The sequence below is a fragment of the Rhodamnia argentea genome, chromosome 3, assembly GCF_020921035.1.
Source record: "Rhodamnia argentea isolate NSW1041297 chromosome 3, ASM2092103v1, whole genome shotgun sequence".
Lineage (NCBI taxonomy): Eukaryota > Viridiplantae > Streptophyta > Magnoliopsida > Myrtales > Myrtaceae > Rhodamnia > Rhodamnia argentea.
Genome location: NC_063152.1, coordinates 9448458 through 9474293, shown reverse-complemented (window position 1 = coordinate 9474293; position 25836 = coordinate 9448458). Strand labels below are relative to the sequence as shown.

At 38.9% G+C, this 25836-nt stretch overlaps 1 protein-coding gene across 1 annotated transcript; it reads right to left on the bottom strand.

Annotated features, from left to right (window-relative positions):
• Positions 1–3753: 3753 nt before the first annotated feature.
• On the bottom strand, positions 3754–10937 carry LOC125314367 (B3 domain-containing protein Os07g0563300-like). Its single transcript, XM_048276490.1, has 9 exons — positions 10524–10937; positions 8445–8526; positions 8230–8328; positions 6615–6945; positions 6188–6530; positions 5770–5866; positions 4452–4626; positions 4123–4202; positions 3754–3862 (listed from the first exon to the last, which is right to left on the bottom strand). Exons 1-9 carry the CDS (start codon positions 10670–10672, stop codon positions 3788–3790), a joined length of 1431 nt encoding a protein of 476 aa, XP_048132447.1. The 5' UTR covers positions 10673–10937; the 3' UTR covers positions 3754–3787.
• Between the last annotated feature and the right edge of the window lie 14899 nt (positions 10938–25836).

The window sequence follows — 25836 nt, the reverse complement described above, 5'->3', positions numbered from 1 at the left end:
TAAGATAGTTCCTTGAATTTAACATCGCAACATATCCTTGACCGAATGAGTCTCATCCAATTCCCAGTCTAGTTTGGTTGTCGTGTGAATCTCGGGCGATTTGATCTTTCGTGGATTTAACCATCGATGACTTCGTTGACTTTTGAGCTGGTTGGACTGAATGATGTCACTCTTTGGTTTTGTCCCACTTTTGTCTAATCGAGAATTCCACCCACGAAAGCCATCATTAGTATTTTGCTTCGAATGATCCATCAAATACTAAAAATAAAGTTGATGGAAACAAAAGAGAAAATCACTAAAAATTTATTAATTATAATTGATGAGTTACAAATATCGACGAATGTCACCACATATATTGAGGTTAACTATTTCTCACAAGAGATGGAAGAAAACACAACATTTTATTTTTAGGATTAATATTACGAAAAACTCAAAATTAATACATATATGACAAATTTACTTCAAACTAGCTTTTTGTCGATCAAAATCCTAAAATGGAATACATATGATAAATTTACACTCCGTTAGTTTTATTTAAATTTTATCGTCAAATACTGAGTTAAATGACACATGAAAGTTGACGGGTGCACTTATTTGAAATTTTTACTATCCATTTGTCATATTTGTATCGGTTTGAAATTTTTCGTGGTATTAACCAAATTTTATAGAAACTAACGGAGGGTAAATTTGTCACAAGTGTACCAATTTGTGATTTTTTATGTTCAAATATTAGTTTAGAGTAAATTTATCATAAGATTACTAGTTTGGGATTTTTTATGATCAAAAAATTAGTTTGGGGTAAATTTGTCACTTGTACTAGTTTTGAGTTTTTCGTGGTATTAACCCTCATTTTTATCCACAATCGAAATGGTCGACGGATGAATTGCAAGATTTAGATTAAGCTAAAAAAAAGTAAAAATCCGTCAAAAAATATCATAATGAAAAGGAAAATGAAAAGCGCTCCCAATTTCATGGTGATTCTATTAATTAAGAAAGTATATCTTTTAACTGGTTTTCTCTTTGATAGGTTACAAATATGGATATAAATCAAGTTTAATTTCATCGATTTCCTCTCAAAAATCCAAAAAAGTTTAGTAAAATGTGGATTAATGAGTTGGGGTCAGTTTAATCCGTCAATATTAGCAACATTTTCGTTAGTTCACTTGAGGTCGACCTGGTCTAACGATGAATTCATATGAATCGACTTCATGTAACAAGTTTTTGCACAAGTAGGTTTTGCACTCCTTTGGTTCATCAATGGCCCTTGCTTTTAATTTTACCCCAATCTCTTTCTAATGACACCAAAAATTCCAAATTTATACTCATGTGACACATATACTTCAAACTTTTTGTTTTGGGACACTAAAAATCTCCAAACTTATAGACATGTGGCATATGTACCCCAATTTTCAAGGTAAATGCGTTACACGAACTTAAGTTTAAGGTTTTTGGTGTCATAAAAAAAAGTTTAGTGTGGATATGTCATACTGATACTAATTTGGGATAAATATATCACGTGGGTACATGTTTAAGGTTTTGGACAAATGCGTCACAGTAAGCATAATTTAGAATTTTTTTTGTGGCTTTTACAAAAAAAAAAAATTGTGCATTCATTAGTTGATGTCCGTTCGATTAAGTTATAATCCTGTATTTTTTTTTTCACCAAGTGTAAGTGCACCCATAAAACTATTTTGAAAGGCTTGGAGTTTTTTCTCCTAAATAAAAGTTAAAGTACGTGAGCACACAATTTAAAAGTAAATCGGAAAAATCTTACTTGTCGTCAACGGGAAACATCTCAGAAAAGTCGAGATGCGACAAAAAAGAACGACCCAATGTTGTTAGAACAAAAAGTCAAAGCAAGATCAGATGGGGAGATGTTTGAAGGTGCGGAAGGATGGATTTGGGTCATTTCCCCTGCGCGCTGCTTCGATTAATATCTCGATCAACGCTCCGGCGTTCATGTTCGAAAACGAATTCGTATCGACGGTCGGATAGATCAAGACGTTTATCGAAGTACATCGCGTGACGGAGAATCCGCATCGCAGAGGGACGGGGCCCGCTGATCTTCGCTTGCCGGGGGCGGGACGCATGAACGATGAAGGTAGGTGAAAGCAATAGACGGCATGATGCAAAGACAATCGCCGAAGAAGTTCGTCTCCTCGCTCCGATGCAGAAGCAATACTTGCATGCCCTTGAAGCACACCAGATTAGAATTCATCGGTCAAATAAAAAAAAAAAAGACGGATCCCACGTGAAATTCACATGATTTAACAATTAAAATTATTTGTGCCCATGAACACGAGATCCGGACAATAAATTTCTCATGTAAAGATGAGTGGAAGTAATGAAAAAACCGTTCCTAGACGAAACAGCTGCCTAATATTGCAAATACCCTGATGTTTTCCCTCACTTGTTAATTGACATTTAGCCTAAAATTAGAGGTTGAAAACTATTACAAAAAAAAAAAAAAATGGAGTGACAAATCGAGGGATCTAGAGAGAATTGAAAACAGACATCCGACATATCATGTAGAATTAGTGAGATGATTGTCAATTGATGTAATTGAACAGAGTTGAATGCGTGACATTGATATCTAAATCCTTTAATGGGATGTAATTCATTTAAGCCAAAGTCGAATTGACTCGACGCGAATGCTTCGAGTTTGATACTTGATTTGAACTCGTTGTAACTTGATTTTTCAAAAGCCTCCAGAGCGATGAGGAAGTTCATTATAGTCCAAGCTTAAGTTTAGTTTCGAGAGCTCAAGCTCGGTTTCAACTTTAGAAAGTATAAATCAACAGTCATACTTGTTTTTGCAATGGAAGTACAACAAGTAAGTTAAAAAAAAGCTAGCCTGATCAATCGATGCACCACCGAACGCGATTGAAATTTAACCGACACTCAATCGATGCAGAGGAACGATCGTGGGACACGCCGAGAGTGATTCGAGATCTCCCAATATCTAATTCTGCTCCAAACTATAAAAGCTAGCCTGATCAAGCAATAGAAGCAGAAACCTTCAAACTAGCTGAACCTGTAAATTCTCCATTCAATGCACTCATGATTACAGTTTTCGGTCCTTCAGGAAGGAGAAAGACGCTCTTGCTCAGCAAATGGGATCGCAGTGAACTAAACTTGTGAAAACCAAAATCTGCTGTAGAGGAAAATCAAACCAAAAGCAACCGATAATCTGGGAATGCTTCCATTGACGACAGTTGATATGCCTCTCAAGCCTGTTCAACACAGGACTAGTATGAATATTATCCTGTCGTGTTTCTTTTGCATAATTCCCCCACGTGGTCACGTGAATTAGTCAATACATCCCATCTGGTAAGACCATTAATAAACGGGAATTCTTTTTCATGATAACTTAACGAATAATGACATATTGAAACAATCATAATGTGGGACGAGAAGTTTTCAGATGCGGGAAAAGACAGTAGCTAAACCTTGGTCCACAGTAATTACAAGCCTATCATATGCCATCATTGTCTTGTGCCCGGACTTAAATGTTCCATTTCCTTTAGCCAAAACTTCGCCATCCGCATCTATGATGCCTTCCTTAGTTGGGTCGTCAATGCGCGGACCGGGTTCCAAGACGAATGCTTTGACCTGCAGCATTGGAAGAACAAATGTGCTTGCTTACATATTCTGCCGTTTCACAGTATGAGACAGTCACAGCAATTATACAGAATTTGAGTCTTGTCAATGAACAAAGAGCAAAAGATTGGAGGGAAAAGGCTTAGAATCATGGACTGGACTGCTTTTGGAACAAAAGATCCCAAATTTAAAATGTCAACCATTGAATCGTACTCACGTCTTGCACAGTAACTCCATTGCTACTCTTAGCCGTTTCATTCTCCTGCAGCAAGATGAAAATAAATCATTTATGTTTCAATTTAATCTGAAGCACATTGAAACAGACATGCTATATAAAGCTTTATTTCTTCTAGAAAATTCAAACAACCAACATTGGCATAGGATTCAGATAACCAACAGCATAACTAAGCAATATAAACAAAGTGTTAGGTTTATATTGCAGGAAAACCAGTATGATATCTCTGAGGTCTAGCATGTACATAAATAAAGCCAGGAAAAGTCAATTATTGCGCAAGTCCAGACCTGATCAGATGGGGGAGCAGTTGAAGCCTTTCTGAATCCCATGACCAATTTTCCCTCTGGTTCTAACCGACTAAAAGTTACTGAGAGGGAACAAAATCAAATCTCAGTCCTATAGCCATAAGGATATTAAACTCACAGAAATAAGGCAATGACATTTGTCAGCAGCAGTAACTCAGGACAAAAGGTCTTGTCAAGAACAACAATGCTCCTACTCATTATGCCCAACAAGCTTTCATAAGTGTAGTACTGCACTATCCAATCCTGTAAAGTTCCTATAGAATAAAATACCGAGTTTCAGGCATCCTATTCCGCAACTGTAAGTATCTTACCAATGTCTCCTGCTTGCAACTGCATGGACTGTATGCATGGCGTGACTCCTTCCAGAACATACATTCTACTGTTATTATTGGGCCAGAATCGAAATTGAAATATCCACTCTGAGCCTTTGGCATCCTGAACTTTGAGAGGCAATCCTTCTGGCTGAGAAATAGGCGGAAAATAGGCCTGTACAGTCCCAAAATTTCACTCGTTAACTTTTTTTTAAATAAGTAAAGACAAAAATTTCAGAAGAGGGTCCAAAAGAGGAATGACCCATTTTACAACTTCAGGAAATGGACGAAAGTTCAAAAAAGAATGTTGATATCAATGCCAACACCCAAGAACCTTGATGAAGATATCCTTCAAGATTCAAATCATACACGAGATATTCCAAGTTTTGGAAATGCAAGAGATGTTCCAAAGTTCTCAAAAAGCCCTTATTCATATTTCAATCTGAGACAAGCAAAATAACTTTTGCTTTATCAACCAAATTCTGAAGGGTCAACATATATTTATACCTAATTGCTCCACATATAATTCCTCTAATCACCTGTTAAACAAAGCAGACCCCACCTGGAGTAAGTTGAAGAGCCCGCAAGGGAAGTGCAAGAAAAAGGACTTGTTACATCTTTCCCATCATAATTCTACTCTCTTGTCAGATGGTGAACACTAATTCTACTTTCAAAAATCATTTAAGGAAAAATACCAAATGACTTTAGATGATAATGTTTTCATGCTTTGCGGTGCCCAATTAAAAGCTAAAACAAAATGTTAAAGACCAAAGCCACCCCAATCAGCTCTAAATTGGTTCAATATGCAAGCTCAACCACTAGTCTAAAGCAACGGAGGAACTGCTCAAATCATGCCTTCGTACGATCGCGATGTAAAAAATTCCTTATCTCTTCACTTCTTGTATGGCAGGAAGTCCAATTTCATACTTCTAGTTGGTCGGAAATGTTAGAAACAGTCTTTTGTGGATAACTTTGTGTATATAGAAGCCACCTTGTATAGGGGCGGTACCCCCTTGGTACCTTCTTAATGAAATCTCATTAATCATTCAAAAAAACAATCCAAGACCCGGGAGTACTGGACATAAACTAAAATTCGAGAAAGTAAACACAAAATTAACATATGTACAGCGAGCTGAAGTTTTTATGTGTCGTTTGTTTTAAGGTAAGTCCAAAGAAAATAGGGAAATATCTGAGACTGAAAGTTGTACAGAAAAAAACAGTCAAAAGACCCACAATAAACTTCAATTCCAAGATGTTTCTCCCAGGGGAAATGAGAACAACAAAAGCAGTGTAAGAATTTAGCCAAGAAGGTCTTTACCTCAGCACATTGTTTTGGCAGCACCAAACGTCCAATTTTACCTGCGTCACTAGCACTCAACATTTTCTCGAACAGAGGAGTGATTACAGAGTTCGAGCTTATAAAAGTTAAGAAATAGGACCGTGAATGCTAATTATTAGTAGAGGTGAAATTGAACCTTCCACCATGCTGATATTGTACTGAACAAGTAATAAAAGTAAAAAAAACGTAATGAGCTAAAGAGTTGGGTATTAAATGATGAACAGTCACTGAAAATCATTTTCATCCGGTCTATTGAAATTGTAACCTTTGTTCTATTGACATGTTATAGTTACTTTCTCAGGGAAAACACCAAAAACAATAATATAGAGAAAGGTATACATTTCATCTTCCTACGGGCTGCTATAAATCAATAAAAGCACATAGAACAAAAGGATACTCTCCAGAGATTTGTTGTAGCTCTTGATCTGTTATCCTGGGCCAGTAACGAGGAAGTAATTGATTCCTTCCCCGGGCATCCCCTCGAGGCCTTCCATTACGCGTATGACTTTCAACAGATGAGTTAGTATCATTGAGCATACTTCCATAGATATGCTTTGCCAGCGTCGGGGGTGGAGCTGGCCGAAAATGTGGCCCAGCAAGTCCTATGTGACCATTTGATTCATTGCCTGAAGCAAGCGGCACAGCCAATCCATATGTTGGAGTAGATGGGTCCTCCTTCGCAGTGGTCAACTGTTGAGGATTGATCTTGCATGGATTTAGGTGCTCGTCGCTGTTAGGTCCTGTAAGAAAATGTTGAATGCGGGAGTTTATCTCAAGAACCCCCTAGATTGTCCTCGCATGATCATCAGTATGAAAAGCAATACCTGCAATGCCATTTTCAAGTTTCTCGACTGCACCAAGCTTCATATTTCCATTCATAAATCTGTTGGAGAAGTCTTCTATTCTCCTACTGTCCATGGAAGAAATAGAATACCTTTCACCAACTCCAAATCGATCAATGCTTGTAGAAGCATCGTGCGGTGCCCTAGGCTGCAGCTCAGGACGGGAAATGGACGTATTGAAAATAGTAGGTGCCTGCCTCCAAGGTACAGGACCTGATCCAGCTAATTGATTCCAATTTTTCACAGAAAGTTCCTTAAGTCTATCAGGAAAAGGTGCATGGAAAAGCAGAGGTGACCATGCCAGATTTGGAGTCTGAAAGGGAAAAACGAATTGGTACTTCACTTAAAAGAGAGGCATCGTCATCTATAAGTCATGTCACACGAGCGAAGGATGGTGAATAGGGAGAAAACATCATGCACATATGCTGTTCGAATGGTACATAAAAATGACCATATACCAATCTAATGCCAGAAACAAAGTTCCACTAAAGTTAGACGATATATGGAAATGATACCCCTAGCTTTACCAGAGGACTGTGAAAAGAAGGGGAGGGGAGAGAGGCAGTGAAGTCCAAGAAGGAATAACAGCTTAGTATTTTATTCTCATCACCAAAGAACAAGGGACCTTATTAATTGGTACATAAAGCTAAAAAATTATTGCGAAGAGCACAAACTTATTTAATATGTCCCAAATTAGCTGTAGGCACGTGAACTCATAGAGCACCAGAATTTTGGCTTCATCTTTAGTCCTATAGCAACAAACATGTTTATAAATGACATCTTATGATGGAAAGATAATCGCTGTACGACAAGGCGCGATGGTTTGGAAAAGCTTCACATGTTAAGCTACAAATAGACATCCAAAATATAAGCAACAAATTTATCAAACTGTAACTGACGCTCATGGTTTATCTTGCTAAGTCGTCCATCAGTTCTCCAAGCTGAAAAGTCAAATACCAGTAAAAATTAATATGGCATATCTGAGACAAAACTGCATCAGTAGCTCTTCTTTTCTTTTGCTACTATATTCAGTTTCACTTTGCGTGCCCCGTGATCTTTAAAGAAACTGCTGGTTCTATGTACCAACATTGTATGTGATCCAACCTCCAAGACCAGGCATATCCCACCAATTAGAGGAACTTAAGTGTGTGTAGTTTCAAATATTATACTTCGTTCGGCAACTCAAGAGGTGGGGAAATTTTGGGGTGGGGAATGAAAATTGGTCTATATTAAAAATTTTCCCTCCGCATCTCTCTCACAAAAATGTACGAACATTCATATTTTCCTCACCCACTTTCATTCCCTCCTCTTTGCTTAGTTTACCAAGCAGAGCCTGTGTGCATAAACAATGTCCCATTCAGCTCCCTCACAGATAGCTCTCAAAAGGACATTGGTGACAGAAAATACCCATCTCAACATCTGCTCTCAGGAAAATACTAACAAAGAAAGTATATTCCAATGCCGAGCATAAGCATAACAACCACACAAGATGATCAGAACTTGAGTAATTTTCATTTTTGGGTGGATAGATGAGAACATGGGGGTTAATAAGTTAGACTTGCCAAAGATGCCCAATAAAAGTGAGATTCATAATTACCAAGACTAAGTTTTTCCGAGCACATGACATGCACTCAATTCCTCCAGGATCCAACAGGGCAAATGCAAGAGCTGAGACAATACATCCACAATGTACCCTCTGCAAAAGAAATTTAGCAATCACTGTGACATCTAACACAACAGAACGAAACAACGATTTGACGTAACTTGTATCAACTAAGAAGCATACATCATTAGGGTCAATTTTCTCCTCACCTTCCCACATGATTCACAACATCTCCAACCAGAAGCATTTGGGGGAAAAGTCTCGCAAAATCGGCCTTCCTCATAAACAGTCCTGAAGCAGAGAGGAACTTGGAGTAAGATCGTCAACAAAGCCATTATTTGAGATATCAAAATTGCCGAAATAAAGAAAACCTTAACTCTAAAGTGTCCTCAAATATTAGAAAGGAACTTCAACTAGAAATGTTCTTTCAAGACACCTTAGTTCAGGCTCAAGGTTACAAGTTTACTGTTTGGCTTTTGTGTTCATCATCCCCAGTGAACTAAAAAGTCGATGTGGGATTGTGACTAAATCTAACATAGATCATTGCAGAACTTGTTCACTCCCAAGTCACACCCACTAGTCAAATTCTTTTATATAGTAACCAATCCAATCGTACCGGTAAAATTTATGAAGTTTGAGTTTACCACATGAAAAACTTTAAATTAAATCAAGAAAAATATCAAAAATCTAAAGGGAAAAAACTATTTATAGTCCTCTAGCTGAATTGAAGAAAGAAGTTAAAAGGGAAAAATCTATTAATAGTCCTCTAGCTGAATTGAAGAAAGAAGTTAAGGAAAGAAAAAAACTATCATAGCAAGACTATGCATGATTAAGCTATCGATTACACAAACTGAATAGCAGAAAGAAATTAAGGACACAGAGAACTGTTTCAATCGAGAAAGGAATGATTTAAGGTAAGTTTGGAAAAAAATTTGAAATGAGCTTTGAGCCCACTAAGCTCTTTGGGACAACAATGAGGTGTTGCAAATATCCTGGAAAAAAACAATGAGGTGTTAGAAACACCATGTGAAAGACTTTGAGCCGCAAAGTCGCTTTGATAATGCCCAAACTGCAAGCACAACTCCCCTTGCCTTGGCTTTAAAGCATTCTAGGGAAACCACTCCAATTTGCAGGGAAGTTTCGATCTTCCCATTTCACGCTTATTGAAAAGTGATTATTCCACATGTGCCTCTTCAAGCAGTTTCTTCCCTTCCACAGTGGTTATAGCACCAAAATGTGGCAAGCATGGACTGGCAACAGGGAACGTTGAATGGGATAATGGTCCACCAGTGAACGGAGAACGGAAAACTGCAACTAGTGATATCACTGATGTTTGCAACCTCTCATAAAAGTTACAACGTTCAATTAAAGAAAAAATTCTAGCCAGAAATTTTCGAATAGTTTGAGGAGCCATGGACCAAGTATTTGCTTTGACTGATATGTAAAATGCAAACTCTCTGCACACTGCAAACTTTCAGATGGAAGTAGTCAAAATGCTAAAGGAACTGAACAAGGCCATAGAAAATAACATGGCAAATGTTTCCCATTAGCCACAACCGTTTTCTGGCCTTGAAACATGCTTCTACTTGCTCAACCTGGACTAGCTAGATAACACTCTGAAATGGTTCATATTAACCTGTGCAAACGACTGCGCAGAGAGTTCTCTTAAAGAGCAAAAGGAGCAATTTTGATCTTCTCTTGGACTAAAACTGAATCTGTTAGGGAAGCGAGGCGTGGTCTTAAGTGCAGATGCCACAGATTGTACGACAAGATCATGCATGCCCTCCGAGTGGGTCAGGCCGAAGCTCTTTTGCTTCCCAATAAACTACACTCTCCAAAAGTGAAGAAGTCCTTCAAAATCCAAAGAGCAATTCAAGTCGTTTCTGATTCTACTACTCCGCTCCAAAAGTAGAGACGAATGTACCAAAAGGGAACAGCGGATGGCAACTCACTTGAGTTCTGTAATTCAAAAATACTCCTTCCATATTAGACTCTACATAACAGAAAAGGCAGTGAATCTCCAAATCCTTTCGCAATATTAAACTCATCACGTGACCATACCAACGCACACAAAAGCGCCCGTAGCAATAACTCCAAACCAAGTCAACAAACGTTAAACCAAAACTACCATGAGAAACGTCACTCCCCAGCTCAACTGCCACAAAACACTGACCAAACCGAACTAAAAAAACGCTTCAACCAGACCAACGCTCGCGAACAACACGACGAGAGTCAACAACACCGAAACGGTCAACAGAGAGTAGAAAAAGATAGAAAGCCCGGCTTACGCGCATCGATCGCAGAGTTCGGCGGAGTCCCCGGCGCGGAGCCGCCAGCCCTTCCTAGGTCTCTCCGGCTTCGCCTCCGAGCACTCCGGGTTGAAGCAGGCCTTCGCCGAGGCCGAGCTCGAAGCCGGAGGTGGGGCCGGAGCCGCCATCGCCGCGGCAGCAGCAGCAGCAGCAGCAGCGGGAGATGCGGTCTACGGCCGGAAGCAATGCATAATCCCCAAATTCAAGCGAGGAAGCAGTCGCCGTGGAGAGAGGAGCTCGGAGATGTGCAATGGAGTGGCGTGCGAGCCTGATCTGCAATCACAGAAGAGAGAGAAAGCAGAGAGAGAGAGAGAGAAGGAGATCGAAGACAGAGAGGGTTTTGCGAAGAGAGAGAGAGACAGAGAGAGAGAGAGCAGCAGAAGAAATTCGTGCGTGCGTGGGTGGTGCGTTGTGTGTGCGCGAGAGGCTTTAAAAGCACGTCGAGTCGTGCCTCAGTTTTGGCGTCGCCCCCCCTTTCTCTCTCTTGTTTCTCTCTCTACTGATGCCTTTCTTGTTTCGGTTTTTTTTTTCTCCTTTTTTTTTTTCAAACTCTCTCTCTCTCTCTCTAAAACGTCGACGCCGTCCACGCTTGCCATCGGAGCGAAATTCATTATTATCCGCACCCACCAATTAAAGTATTAAAAAAAATTATTAATCGATGACCAGCGGCACATTTATCTTCGAAACTAATTTTCGCATCGCAAAAAATCTCGAAACTAATACCACAAGGTATGCTCGTTTCGAACTAATTTTCTTTATGAATCTAATATCCCGACTCGAATTTGAAGATGAATCTTTCTCAAATACCATTTGTGTTGGGCAGACCCTTTCACGAATGGTCGTTTCTGATAAGTTATCGGAAGTATCTCCCGACGATAGTTCGGTTTCGGACCAAGCATCTAAGATCGAATCACCGTCCAGAGGGCAAGGACCAATTTGGGGATCCATCAAGGCCGTATTGAAATTGGAGGACGATGTCAAAAACACAACTTGAGAATTGAGGGCGGTTTCGACTATCTCCAATACATGCATATAGGTTATAAGGACATCGATCTAGGTTTCGGATACTAATTTGAAATTTCTTCCGAAATGAAAATTCGTTGAGAGGTCAATATGTTATGGAAGTACCGGGATAGGAATATTTGGGTCATAGTAACAAGTTCACTCTAGCCCTATAACAAAGCAAAGGATACGTCCGCTTCTTGCTTATTTTTCAGATAAATAATATCATCTATGAAATTCCACGTGAAGTTTTGACATCATACTCCTAATTGAGGCACGATTTTATTTTTTTTTTGGTCTGGCCACTTCCTAGATTAGATTTTTGCATAGGTCACTGGTCATATCAATATGTTTAGGGCACTTATTTAATGATGAGTTCTCAAAGCATTTATTACAGTTATAAGGGAAAAGCTAATATTTAAAAGATTTCGAATTTTGATTACTTAAAATACACTAAGAAAATCTCTTTTTAATCCGACTAATTAACAAGAGTACGTTTAGTTTCGCTTAATTTAAAGGTAAAGACTACTTTTTACTTAACGTTTGCTTTCCGGTTAATTTGAAAGTTTTTCGACCAAAAAAAAAAATTTAAAAGTTTGGAGTAAACTTTTTTTATTTTTCTAGTGAAAAAACACCTCGAAGTTTTCATATCATGTTAATGTTAACCTATTGATTTGCGTGTAATCTTTTTCATAAATTCGTTGAAATTTCGAACAAATATCCTTTGCTTTGTTCACTATAGCCCTATAACAAAGCAAAGGATACGTCCGCTTCTTGCTTATTTTTCAGATAAATAATATCATCTATGAAATTCCACGTGAAGTTTTGACATCACACTCCTAATTGAGGCACGATTTTTTTTTTTTTTGTGTCCGGCCACTTCCTAGATTAGATTTTTGCATAGGTCACTGGTCATATCAATATGTTTAGGGCACTTATTTAACGATGAGTTCTCAAAGCATTTATTACGGTTATAAGGGAAAAGCTAATATTTAAAAGATTTCGAATTTTGATTACTTAAAATACACTAAGAAAATCTCTTTTTAATCCGACTAATTAACAAGAGTACGTTTAGTTTCGCTTAATTTAAAGGTAAAGACTACTTTTTACTTAACGTTTGCTTTCCGGTTAATTTGAAAGTTTTTCGACCAAAAAAAAAAAATTAAAAGTTTGGAGTAAACTTTTTTTATTTTTCTAGTGAAAAAACACCTCGAAGTTTTCATATCATGTTAATGTTAACCTATTGATTTGCGTGTAATCTTTTTCATAAATTCGTTGAAATTTCGAACAAATATATTAAATTTTTTGGCAGAAAAAAATGAGATATTTTTTGCTTGAATTTAATTAAAAATAAGTGGGCATATCACGTTTTTTTTAAAAAAATCATGGCTCTACTAAAAAGCTCGTGCCAATTTATCGATTAACGTTTACGTAACATTGAAAAGATAACAAAGAAAAATGAACCTACATGAATATATATATATATATATATATATATATATATATTACTCGTCAAGACTTATTTATTGAAAAAGCAAAGTAATAGGTATCATTTCGGATGTCTTAAAAGCACTAAAAAAAAAAGTGTAAATTGTCCGACAAAAACAAAAACCCTTCCACGGAAATTAGAGCAATTATTATTATTTTTTTTTTTGGTTGCCTGTTCTCATTTTCCCAACAAAATCCAACCGAAAAAACCGAGCTCAGGGTTTTCTCGTAATTTCGCTACGAGCTGGGGCTCGCGTTGAACGGTTGTTTTTCTTACCGAAAATGGCCCCTCCTCCACGTGGTGCAGCGACACGCGCGACGCGTGGCAAAAACCCATGGGAACGGCGAGCCGCACGCGCGCGAGTGGGCGGGGGGACAAAATGCGCTGCGAGTGCTGTCGTGGGCGTTACTGCATGGGACCCGCGAAGACTAAACTGAAGTGAAGAAGAGAAGAGGGAGGGGGTCAGGTCGTGCACGGTACAATTGCACGTAGCGGCGACGCCGTGCCTTCCTTTAGGTGGGAACGGACGCGCTCTCGCGGCGTCGGCCGTTGACGTCCCCGTGCTTGGTTTTGGACAGACATGATAAAAAGTGAGAAGAGTACAGGCTTGGCTTTCGAACCTCAACATGTGAACATAGCCCTCGTGTCCCAAAAAGACAGAAAAACAAATAAATATATTCCAAAAGTGCAATTTTATCTTAAAATTTTGAAAAAATTACAATCAAATCTTGGAACTTGTCAAATTAGTGCTATCTAATCATTCCATTGATACCATCAATTTATCTAACGGAAAATGTTGATGTTGCATTTTAAATTAATTTCTGTGTCTTACATGGTATTTTTTTAAAATTATTTTAAATTATGTTGAAAAAACAAAAGAAAGCTATTTTTTCAAAAAGACAATACTAGAAAAAAAAAAATGGCAGGGTCCCGATGGTGGGTTGCCGCCACCTAATGCCGGCCCCGCGCAACGATGGCCTGCCCTTGCCAACCTAGGCAAGGGCCGGCGAGGCTCACCCGCATCTCAACCAATGAAAACTCCCGACCCAATTCATCCATGGAATTTCAAGGATGTCCAATGAGCTTCTACATAGTCGGACCTAGAGAAACAAGCTGAGCAAAACAACGAGGGGTTTAGAAGGCACGGCAGCCTCGACGATGGTGGGTTGAGGACAACGGCAACGACCACCTAACAAGGACAAAATAAAAGCAAGGAGATGAGAGAGATGTCACTGTTTCGAAGACCATTGAAGGAAAGAGCCCTTCGATTTTGCCTTGTATCATCCAAAGAGTCTTGCAAAACCAGTTCTCTCCCCCACCCCCGGCAAAAAAAAAAAAAAAAGGGGGATGGTGACGATTTCTTTAGTGAACGAGCAATCTGGTTTTCCATATGGAAATAGGCATGGCAACAAGTTTGCATGAATCGGATTTTGGACCCACGTCAATTTCGATGAGATAATAATCGTGTTTGGTATAGCGAGATGATTTTAAGGTCGAATTTAGAGTGCCCTTTTGGCTATAGAGTTTGGAGCCGATTTAGAATATAGTTGGTCGGTGCCTCCGGACCCGACAAATTACAATACTAAAACTATTATATTAGAATAGCGGGATAATTACCAAAATAGTTCATAACTTATTGTAATTGTGTTAATTCATTTTCAAATATTTTTTTTTCTAATTGAGTCATGGACCTTTTGCATTTATGCTAATTAAGCCAATTTGGCTGATCATAACCGACGTGGCATCACCGGCCCTGACGTGGGCCATTTCCACTAATATTTTATTATTTTTCTTTAATTTCATAAAAAAAATCAAAAATTTTAATTATTTTATTTTTATTTTATTTTCCTTCTTCTTTGTTTTCTTCTTGTGGGCGACAAGGGTCGTTGGAGCTCGCCGGCCGCTGGGGAAGGCAACGAGTCACATGCGGGGTTGGTGTCACTCGGATCCGGGCAAGGGCTAGCCTCACCGGTCGTGGGCAAAGGTAGCCATGGCCTCGCCTGCACCCTTACTCGCCTTGCCCAAATCTAGGGGAGGCCGGACGAGGGATGCGCCCCTCACTAGCCCAAGCAGAAAATAAAGAAGGAAAGAAAAAATAATTAAAAATTCATAAAATATTATTAAAAATCATCTGCGTTAGCGCCGGCCCGCCAAATGGACTGAATTGGCACAACCGCAAAAGATTTAGGACTCAATTGGAAAAAAAAAAAAGAGTTATGATTGAAGTGGCACAATTGCAATAAGTTTAGTTGTTTTGGTAATTTTCCCTTAGAATATCTAACCTAAAAAAATTAAACTAATAGGTGGAGGGAAACCAAGAGTATATGAACTTTATAGATTGGCGATTCGGGATAATTTAACACCCTCTATAAAATGCAAGCCAGATTAAAAACGGCACATGCAATTCGAGAAATATAGAGCCGAGGCACACGCGAAATAAACAAGGGCAAAGTATGTTGTCGAGATGAGCTCGGGAATCCATGGATGCGGAACTTGTCTCAAGCACGGTAGGTTACAACATATTCAAGACAAAGCGGGCTCGGGTTTAGGATAAGATCGATCGCGTTGATGATGGTAGACAGATCCGTCGCTACCCAAGAGCTACCTATGTAAAAACGTCCTTAAAATCATACTCTTTCCCCTTTCATCTTGTGAAAGCTGTGAGTCAACATGGAAGGCATCATCAACTCACGTGGTTTTATTCACTCGAAGACAGCAACGTCAACGAGCGTGTTTCGCACATGACACCAACATTCTCGTCTCGAGAAGAAGACTCAAGAAATCGAAGCAGGCGTCGAAGATCGAATCGCATCATGCGATGTGATGACCCGTTAAGAACGAGCGCGGCCGGTTGTTGCTTCCGCGGATGTGTCGGGAAAGACTAGATTAGGGTTTTGGACATGGGTTTGCATGAGACAAAGCAAGAGGCAAGATAGGCATAGGATCGATCAAGAACCCGCCATGATCGTTTTGTAGTTACTGATAACTGTTGAGCTCGAACTTGTCTTAGGCCATGCCGGACGACGCTTCTGGTTTTCTCGATTTTCCCCAAAAGGGGAGTCGAACAAGAGCGAGCGCGAGCTTCTGTTGGATGACGGGTACGCCCTCCAATGATAGCGAGCATCGGCGGCTTCTTATCTTCTTCTTCTGTTTCTTCTTTTGTTTCGGTGGTCCGAGGCACGACAGATGACAGTTGATGCAATTACTTGAATCAATCTAGGTGGTTGTGCAATGCTAGGGAAGACTGGGGACGATGTCGAGAGGGGTCTCCGAATTCTAAGCCGATGTTCAATTTCATCGTTTGGATTTTAACTTCGACTTATTTGGTCCTTATTTGTACTCTTCGATTCGATTCGAACCAATTCAATCATTTGAGACGACTTGATCATGTGACTTACGATCGTAGACGTGGCCACTAACGTGTACACAATCACATCGGCAAGAAAGTGAGACGATCCTCATAGGGTTTGCAGATTATAAACTCGAACTTCCGAATGACAAACATCTTATACAAGAAAATTTTTGGGTGGTCGAAACTAAGAGATAAATTTAAGATAGTTTCTTGAATTTAACATCGCGACATATCCTTGAGCGAATGAGTCTCATCCAATTCCCAGTTTAGTTTGGTTGTCGTGTGAATCTCGGGCGATTTGATCTTTCGTGGATTTAACCATCGATGACTTCGTTGACTTTTGATCCGGTTGGACTGAATGATGTCACTCTTTGGTTTTGTCCCACTTTTGTCTAATCGAGAATTCCACCCACAAAAGGCCATCATTAGTATCTTGCTTCGACTTATCCATCAAATACTAAAAATAAAGTTGACGGAAACAAAAGAGAAAATCACTAAAAATTTCTTAATTATAATTGATGAGTTACATATATCGACGAATGTCACCACCTATATTGAGGTTAACTATTTCTCACAAGAGATGGAAGAAAACACAACATTTTATTTTTAGGGTTAATATCACGAAAAACTCAAAATTACTACATATATGACAAATTTACTTCAAATTAATTTTTTTACAACCAAAAATCCTAAAATGGAATGCATATGACAAATTAACTCTTCGTTAGTTTTATTTAAATTTTATTGCCAAATACTGAGTTAAATGACACATGAAAGTTAACGGATGCACTTATTTAGGATTTTTATCTTCCGTTTGTCACATTTGTATCGGTTTGAAATTTTTCACGGTATTGACCAAATTTTATAGAAACTAACGGAGAGTAAATTTGTCACAAGTGTACCGATTTGTGATTTTTTTATGTTCAAATATTAGTTTGAGGTGAATTTATCATAAGTTTACTAGTTTGTAATTTTTTTGTCATCAAAAAATTAGTTTGGGTTATATTTGTCACTTGTACCAATTTTGAGTTTTTCGTGATAGTAACCCTTATTTTTATCTACAGTCAAAATGGTCGATCGATGAATTGTAAGATTTAGATTAAGCTAAAAAAAAGTAAAAACCCATAAAAAAATATCATAATGAAAAGGAAAATGAAAAGCGCTCCCAATTTCATGGTGATTCTATTAATTAAGAAAGTATATCTTTTAACTGGTTTTCTATTTGATATGTTACAAATATGGATATAAATCAAGTTTAATTTCATCGATTTCCTCTCAAAAATCCAAAAAAGTTTAGTGAAATGTGGATTAATGAGTTGGGGTCAGTTTAATCCGTCAATATTAGCAACATTTTCGTTAGTTCATTTGATGTCGACCTGATCTAACGATGAATTCATATGAATCGACTTCATGTAACAAGTTTTTGCACGAGTAGGTTTTACACTCCTTTGGTTCATCAATGGCCCTTGCTTTTAATTTTACCCCAATCTCTTTCTAATGACACCAAAAATTCCAAATTTATACTCACGTGACACATATACTTCAAACTTTTTTTTTTTGTGACACTAAAAATTTTAAAATTTTTACCCATGTGGCGCATTTACCCCAAACTATTTTTTTGCGACACTAAAAATCTCCAAACTTATAGACATGTGGCATATGTATCCCAATTTTCAAGGTAAATGCGTTACACAAACTTAAGTTTAAGGTTTTTGGTATCACAAGAAAAAGTTTAGTGTGAATATGTCATACCGATACTAATTTGGGATAAATATATCACGTGGGTACATGTTTAAGGTTTTGGATAAATGCGTCACAGTAAGCATAATTTAGAATTTTTTTTGTGGCTTTTACAAAAAAAAAAAATTGTGCATTCATTAGTTGATGTCCGTTCGATTAAGTTATAATCCTGTATTTTTTTATTCACCAAGTTTAAGTACACCCATAAAACTATTTTGAAAGGCTTGGAGTATTTTCTCCTAAATAAAAGTTAAATTACGCGAGCACACAATTTAAAAGTATTAGATTAAATATATTAAAGTGGGGTCCACAGGAGATACGGTGTGCGCCCATGCGGGCAACCACACCCCATTGAGCGCTTATCCGCTCAAACGTGAAAAGTCACATTGGTTGAATAAACGTCAAATAATTGACGTGCTCTCCATCATTCTCACAAGTTCATTCTGTCACTTTCAAGAAAATAGAGAACGTAGAACGCTCCTCCCCATTGTCGATTATCATTTGACAGATAAATCCTCCAAGATCGCAAAGGGCATTTAACCGGTGATCAATAAGGTACGTCCTCGTGATGTATCTTCGTCGATCAATGAATCCGGTGATCTATTGGGCATGTTTCCGCTGTTTTGAGTATGTGTTAGATCGGATTTAGTATCCAACATTGGTATCAGAGCACGTCGCTTATTTGATTCCCGATCGTTTTGTGATGATATGGTGCGTTTTGAAGATTTTTAACCCTAATTGCGAAGTTACTGTTCATAGCATTTTGATTATGATTTGTTCGTCAAAATAGTAAATTGTACATACCATTAGAACGGGCTCGTCGAGACGATCGTTTTGAGTGGTCGCCGGCCCCGAGGGTCCGCCGGACGCCACCGCACGCTCGCCACGCGCCGCGACGGGGCGGAGTCCCGCGGGGCCGTGGCGTTTCGTCCCTTTTTATGCTATTTTTGTTCACCATTTTTGAGTTATGAATATATCATCGTGTTCGTCCCGAAAAGACAAAAATTTTGGCAAAAATTTGGTCGCCGGAGGAGGCCGGACGGCCGGCCACGCGCTGGCGGGTGCCGCTGCGTGCGGCGCACGTGGGGGGCCCGGGCAGCGGGCGCGTCCGGCCCGCGGCGTGTTGGGCCAGATCCGGCTCAACACGCACACTAGCCCCCGTTTTGTTTAAAAAAAAAAAAATTGGGCCGGCCCATTTCGTTTTTTGCTGGACCGGCCCACTTCGTTTTCAATAAGTCCGGCCCGCGACCCGAGCCCATTACGGACCCGACCCGGTCCGACCTTTGACCCGCGATCGTTGACCGTTGACCCGTTCACCGTTGACTTTAACCGTTGACCCGGAAAAAAAAAAAAAAAAAGGTCTTGTTGGTCAATACTAAGGGGTCTTGTTTTACCTATTATTTTATTTGTTATGATATGTTTATAATAGTTACAAAATAATTGGATTTTCGTAATCCATTTGTGTTCTGCATTCGTTGCGGGAACAATGTAATGGGTAAGACGAAATGCGAGAACACCCCAAAGGCCAAGGAGAGCTGAATCTCGGCAAGCTCTAAGGGAAAAGATTACAATATTGGGTCTTTATAAATGGGATAATGCTTCTGACATTATAACCCATGTTATTAAAGTCAACGAAATGATCCAAGAAATCGTATGGGCTGGACAAAAAATGACTCCAGTAGATGCATTTTATGCACTACGTAACACTATACCCGTAGAATGGCATGGTTTGATGAATAGCACGTGGTGGAATGATGTTGCCACATATAAGAAATCGGTGCTACATTTCTTACACGATTTTATAAACATCGGAGCGATGAAGACGTCATCGCTTGCCATGAATGTGTCTTGGTGCAGACAGAATGCGCCCTGGCATAAAGGCAAGGGTCCGCAAAGGTTTTCTTCAAAGGAGCTGATTTGGGCTCCTGATTTGATTCATAATCCTCCTATAGACCTTAATGTTTCTTTTCCTTGTACCAAGGAAATTACATATGCTCATGTTGTAACCGGAGTTAGGAGGATCACACGTTATTATATTTAGACTTTTATTTTTAGCTAGTTCCTTTCCCGTATATCTTAGGAGACTTTTAGGGACTTGTGATTGTTGTATTGATGATTTTTTGTATATGCATTATGTTACGTGTAGATATTTCGAGTGGGAGTGTTCACAAGTTTTAGTAATCGTATGATGAACACAAAGTGATGATTATATTGGTATTGGTTTTAGATAAGAAAATCTGGATGATGATGGGGAACTTAGTGAACTGTTGATTTTAGAATTCTTTTTTGAAACTATATACCAAGATAATCGAGATGCATGAATATGATTGCATTTGTTGCATACAAATAGACTTTAAATACGTGTTAAATGTTATACTCAGATACTATGGCAATGGCATCTAAGAATATTGTTGCTGAGCTCAACAAGGATGAGAAATTGAATGGAGAAAATTATGAAATCCGGAGTATGAAAATCCAGTATGTGCTTGAAGAACTAGAGGCACTGGAAGCTTTTAACCCGACCATGACCGAGCCAGAGGATGTCAATACTGCACAACACAGAAGAGACAAAGAAGCCTTCACCGCCCGGAAGAAAAAGAACTCTACTGCTCGCATTACGTTGTTGAGTAGTATGGATAATGACATCATGAGGGAGTTCGGGCAGCATGAAAATGCTAAAGACATGTGGGATGCATTGAAGGCTAGATTTGGTCGGACTTCAGTCACTAAGCCGAGGCGACTTACAATCGGGTTCGACACTTATAAGATGCCACATGGGCGGAATATAAAGCAACATTTGAGGAAGATGTCGAACATGATTAGTGAGCTAAATGATGTTGGACATGTGTTGTCTAATGAACAACAAGTGCAGGCTGTAATTCGCTCTTTACCTCACAATTGGGAACACATGAAGGTGAACCTAACCCACAATGTGAACATCACAATCTTTGAGGATGTTGTGCACCATTTGGAGCTAGAGGAGGACCGCCTTCTGGCGGCTAAGATACAATCCGATGTATATGTTACTGGATCTAGCTCACATGGAGCTTCGGGCTTCAAGCGCAAGCATCCTGGAAAGTTCAAGAAGTGGACAGGCAAAAGAGTTGAACCATCTAGCAAGAAATCAAAGTTTGAGAAGCATGGAAAAGGGAAACGTTCCATGAAGAAGAACATTTCGAGGATGAAATGTTACAACCGTGGCAAGAAGGGTCACTTCGCTCGCGACTGTGGTGAGCCGAAGAAGGTAGAAACCCTTAACAAACTTAAAAGTGTTTGTTACGTATCAAGTTCTGTATTTTTAACTCAATCTCATCCTTTGTGGACTGTAGACTCGGGAGCCACGGACCGTGTAGCCGCAGATCGAAATACGTTCGTGGAATTTCGACGAATTCCAAGTAGAGCGAGATGGATTTATGTAGGAAACAATTCCAGAGTAGAAGTGAAAGGAATTGGCACTTGCCAACTTATTATGCGTGGTAGACGCACTTTATTTCTACATGATGTTCTGTACGCTCCGGAGATTCGTCGAAATCTTGTCTCCGTGTTGGTATTAGTTAAACTTGGTTTTAGTATGAATTTTCACAATAATGGTGTGGATTTGTTGTTAGGAACAACTTTTTATGGTTCCGGTTATTTCGGGGATGGCTTTATTGTATTAGATATTGAACATGCTAGTGTAAATGTATGTTATTCCCTGTTTGCATCTTCTAGTTCTAATGAGAATGATGTGAATACATGGCATGCTAGACTTGGTCATATTGGCCAACAAAGAATGAATAGATTAGCTAAAGATGGCTTATTAGGTAATATTGAGAAAGTTGAATTGCCTACCCGTGAGCATTGCCTAATGGGAAAAACAACTTGAAAACCATTTGGAAAAGGGACAAAAGCTTAATTCCCATTGCAATTAATCCATACCGACATCCGTGGCCCGATGAATGTTAGGGCAAGGCATGGTGCTGTTTATTTCATCACATTTATTGATGATTATACTCGATTTGGATATGTCTATATGATATCTCATAAATCAGAAGCATTTAGTTGCTTCAAGAAATTTATGACCTTAGTGGAAAATCAGTTAGATAAGAAAATAAAAGCTTTGAAATCCGATCGAGGTCGAGAATATTTATCCGATGAGTTCAGAAATCTATGTGATGAAAAGGGAATAGATAGACAGTTATCTATTCCATACACTCCGCAACAAAATGGTGTTGCCGAAAGAAGAAACAGAACCCTACTTGAAATGGTTAGGTCCATGATGGCACAAGCTAATTTACCGATTGTCTTTTGGGGCGATGCTTTATTAACCGCTGCCTATGTACTTAACCGAGTGCCTTCCAAATCGGTCACTTCTACCCCATATGAATTGTGGACATGTCGAAAACCCGATTTAAGCTTTCTCAAACCTTGGGGTTGTGTTGCCTATACTCATGAGTCCTCACATAAATATGGAAAATTAGGATCAAGAGGCAAAAAGAGTATCTTCATAAGATACTCAGAACACTCAAAAGGATATGTGTTCATAAGTGAGCAAGAAAGTGGAAATGTGACTGAATTTGAATCACGAGATGTCACATTCTTAGAGAATGAATTTCCAAGAAAGGGCGAAATAGGTGAAGATTGTTCCCTATTTGAGATATTGGATCAAGATAATGAGATTGTTGGACATAATGATCCAAGTGGAAGCAATGTAAGAGGTGGGGAGTTGAATACAAACCAATCTCCATTGCAACCACCCGATGAATCAATGCCATTATCCGGTCCGAGTGGGAGCGTATTGGAGGATGAAGTGGTGGGGATAATGATCCAAGTAGAAGCAATGTAAGAGGTGGGGAGTTGAATACAAACCAATCTCCATTGCAACCACCTGATGAATCAATGCCATTATCCGGTCCGAGTGGGAGCGTATTGGAGGATGAAGTACCCTTGGTACAATCTTCTCCACGACGAACCGGTCGCAAAAGCATTCCTCGACGACGCTTTGAAATTGAAGGGGAAGCTTTCATGATCGCTCCATTAGATGAAGATGAGCCAAGAAATGTGAATGGGGCTCTATCTTGCCCCGATAAGGAAAAATGGATGAAAGCAATGAAAGAAGAGATGGAGTCAATGAAATCAAACCAAGTTTGGGAACCGGTTGATCTTCCGAAAGGACGCAAAGCCATTGGGAACAAATGGGTTCTCAAAATAAAGCGCAAGGCTGATGGCTCAATTGAGAAATATAAGGCACGCCTTGTGGCGAAATGATATAACCAACATGAAGGAATTGACTATGAAGATACTTTTTCTCATGTGGTAAGATTTACCTCGATTCGCCTCATTCTAGTAATAGTGGCTAGTTTGGATCTTGAATTACATCATATGGATGTAAAGACTGCTTTTCTCAATGGAGAATTAGATGAAGAGATTTACATGGAACAACCCGTTGGGTTTGTTAAAAAGGGCCAAGAACAAAAAGTATGTCGACTTTTGAGATCGATATATGGCCTTAAGCGCTCTTCAAGACAATGGTATGTACGCTTCAATAATGCCATAGTAGCATATGATTTTGAAATAATTAATGAAGATAATTACGTCTATATCAAAAGGTCCAAAGGTCACTTTGTAATTTTATCATTATATGTTGATGATATATTGATTGCTGGAAATAATATGGAGTTTGTGAAGACAGTCAAAAGTTGGCTATCTTCTAATTTTGAAATGAAAGATATGGGTGAAACTACATACATTCTCGGAGTTAAGATTTCAAGAGATCGTTCGAAAATGTCATTATCTCTTTCGCAAGAGACGTACGTCAATAAAATTCTCAAACGATTTTGTATGCAAGATTGCAAACCCATTGATACTCCTATTGCAAAAGGTAATGGGTTGAGCCGAAGAATGTGTCCTAAAACTCCACAAGAGCAAGAACGTATGAAAAACGTTCCATATGCCAGTGCTATTGGAAGTCTCATGTACGCTATGATGTGTACAAAACCTGATATTTGTTATGCGGTTGGATTGGTCAGTAGATACCAATCCAATCCAGGTCAAGCACATTGGATTGCCATTAAGAGAATTTTGAGGTATCTGAAAGGAACCGCCGATTACTCGCTAACTTATCAAGGAAGTGTTCTGCACCTAGAGGGCTACACTTATGCTAACTAGGGAGGAGATTTGGATGAGAGAAAATCTACTTATGGAAATGTATTTTTATCGAATAATGGCTCCATATCGTGGAGCAAGAAGAAACAACAATGTATAGCCTTATCCACCATGGAAGCCGAGTTCGTGGCATTATCAGCGGCAAGACAAGAAGGTGTTTGGCTTAGAAGATTTATGGATCATTTGGGTGTTACATGAGATGCTGCAAAACCCGTGAAGGTTTATTGTGATAGTCAAGCAGCAATGGCTTATACTAAGGATCCTAAGTTTCATAGTAAGATCAAACACATAGACATTAAGTATAACTATGTCAAGGACATGGAAGCACGAAAGGAAGTGAACCTACAGTATATATCTACGCATAGAATGTTAGCAGATCCCCTGACAAAGCCAATTCCTAGAGATGCTTTCTTTGGTCATATAAAGACTCTAGGACTGCGTAGAGTTTAATGTATTGAATATTTGCAATTTTTCCCCGAACGTCAATAATTGATGATGTTGTTTATCAATATTAAAGTCTATAAGTTTATTTGATATCCATGCATATTAATGCTTGGTGCACTATATGTTAAAAAGGTATGTCGGACGGATGAGAGGTTAGCCCACTCACACGGGTAACCACCTCTATTTATTATGTAGTGAATAGAGATGAAGCAATTTTAAGCTTATTATCTAGGTGATAATTGAGAGCTCAAGCTTAAAATAGTAATACCGCCTTAACATGATGTTAAGATGAAGACTTATTACTTACAATGTTCGGAAGTGAAATAACCTACATATTTCGCTTTATCCGTCTTAAATGCCAGATGAGAGTTCTGATGAAAAACTCGTGGCTAGAGTTGTTACGTGAACTCAAGTTAGATACTGAGTGTGTCAAGATGAACATTTGTACGGTATTAAAATAGAAAGACATACGCTCCATAGGGAAGGAGAACATACCGTAATACGTATTTCATATTACGTATGCACTATTGACCAATGAAAGCAGGCAAGAGTTTTGATCTCAACTTCTCCGTGCCGTGTGAGACTCTCGAGGATAGAATTCCTCATTTTTGTACCCTCATGACTCTTCATTATTCTCAAGATCTCTATTTAGTGTTTGCTATCTTAGGATGTTGCCTATGGTCATGAAATTAATTCGATCTAAATGGACATTTCTAGAAAAGTGAGCTGAACCGAGATTGAGAGATCTAATGAATGAGGAAGATTGATTTGGAGTTTTAAGTCACATTATGAATTATATTCACAGACCGGTCAATTATGATTATTTGGTGTAATCATAATTGTGAATATAATAAGTCAATTTTAAAATGAGATCTAGTGAGAAATTTACATGTGACTGATCGATCTAGGGTACAACATACAATTCATTTCTTTTTTATGTCCAATTTTAGAGCTGTCATATACTCCCAACGGATATATGACAACAAGCTCTCAGTGTATGCTAGTCGCACGGGTTATTTGCCAATATGAACTTTGCGAAGATAAAAGGTTTAGTTGTTAGTCCTCCGTGGACAAATAGGAGTTGTTTGTCCTACATGGGCGAGTGGGAGATATTAGATTAA

Excerpts from the sequence above, each read along its gene's own strand:
- LOC125314367 (XM_048276490.1), bottom strand. The coding sequence starts at position 10,672 with ATGGCGGCTCCGGCCCCACCTCCGGCTTCGAGCTCGGCCTCGGCGAAG. Across the intron at positions 8,527-10,523 it reads GAACTCTGCGATCGATGCGC|GACTGTTTATGAGGAAGGCC; the intron begins GTAAGCCGGGCT and ends TCTCTGCTTCAG. Across the intron at positions 3,863-4,122 it reads CTGCTCCCCCATCTGATCAG|GAGAATGAAACGGCTAAGAG; the intron begins GTCTGGACTTGC and ends ATCTTGCTGCAG.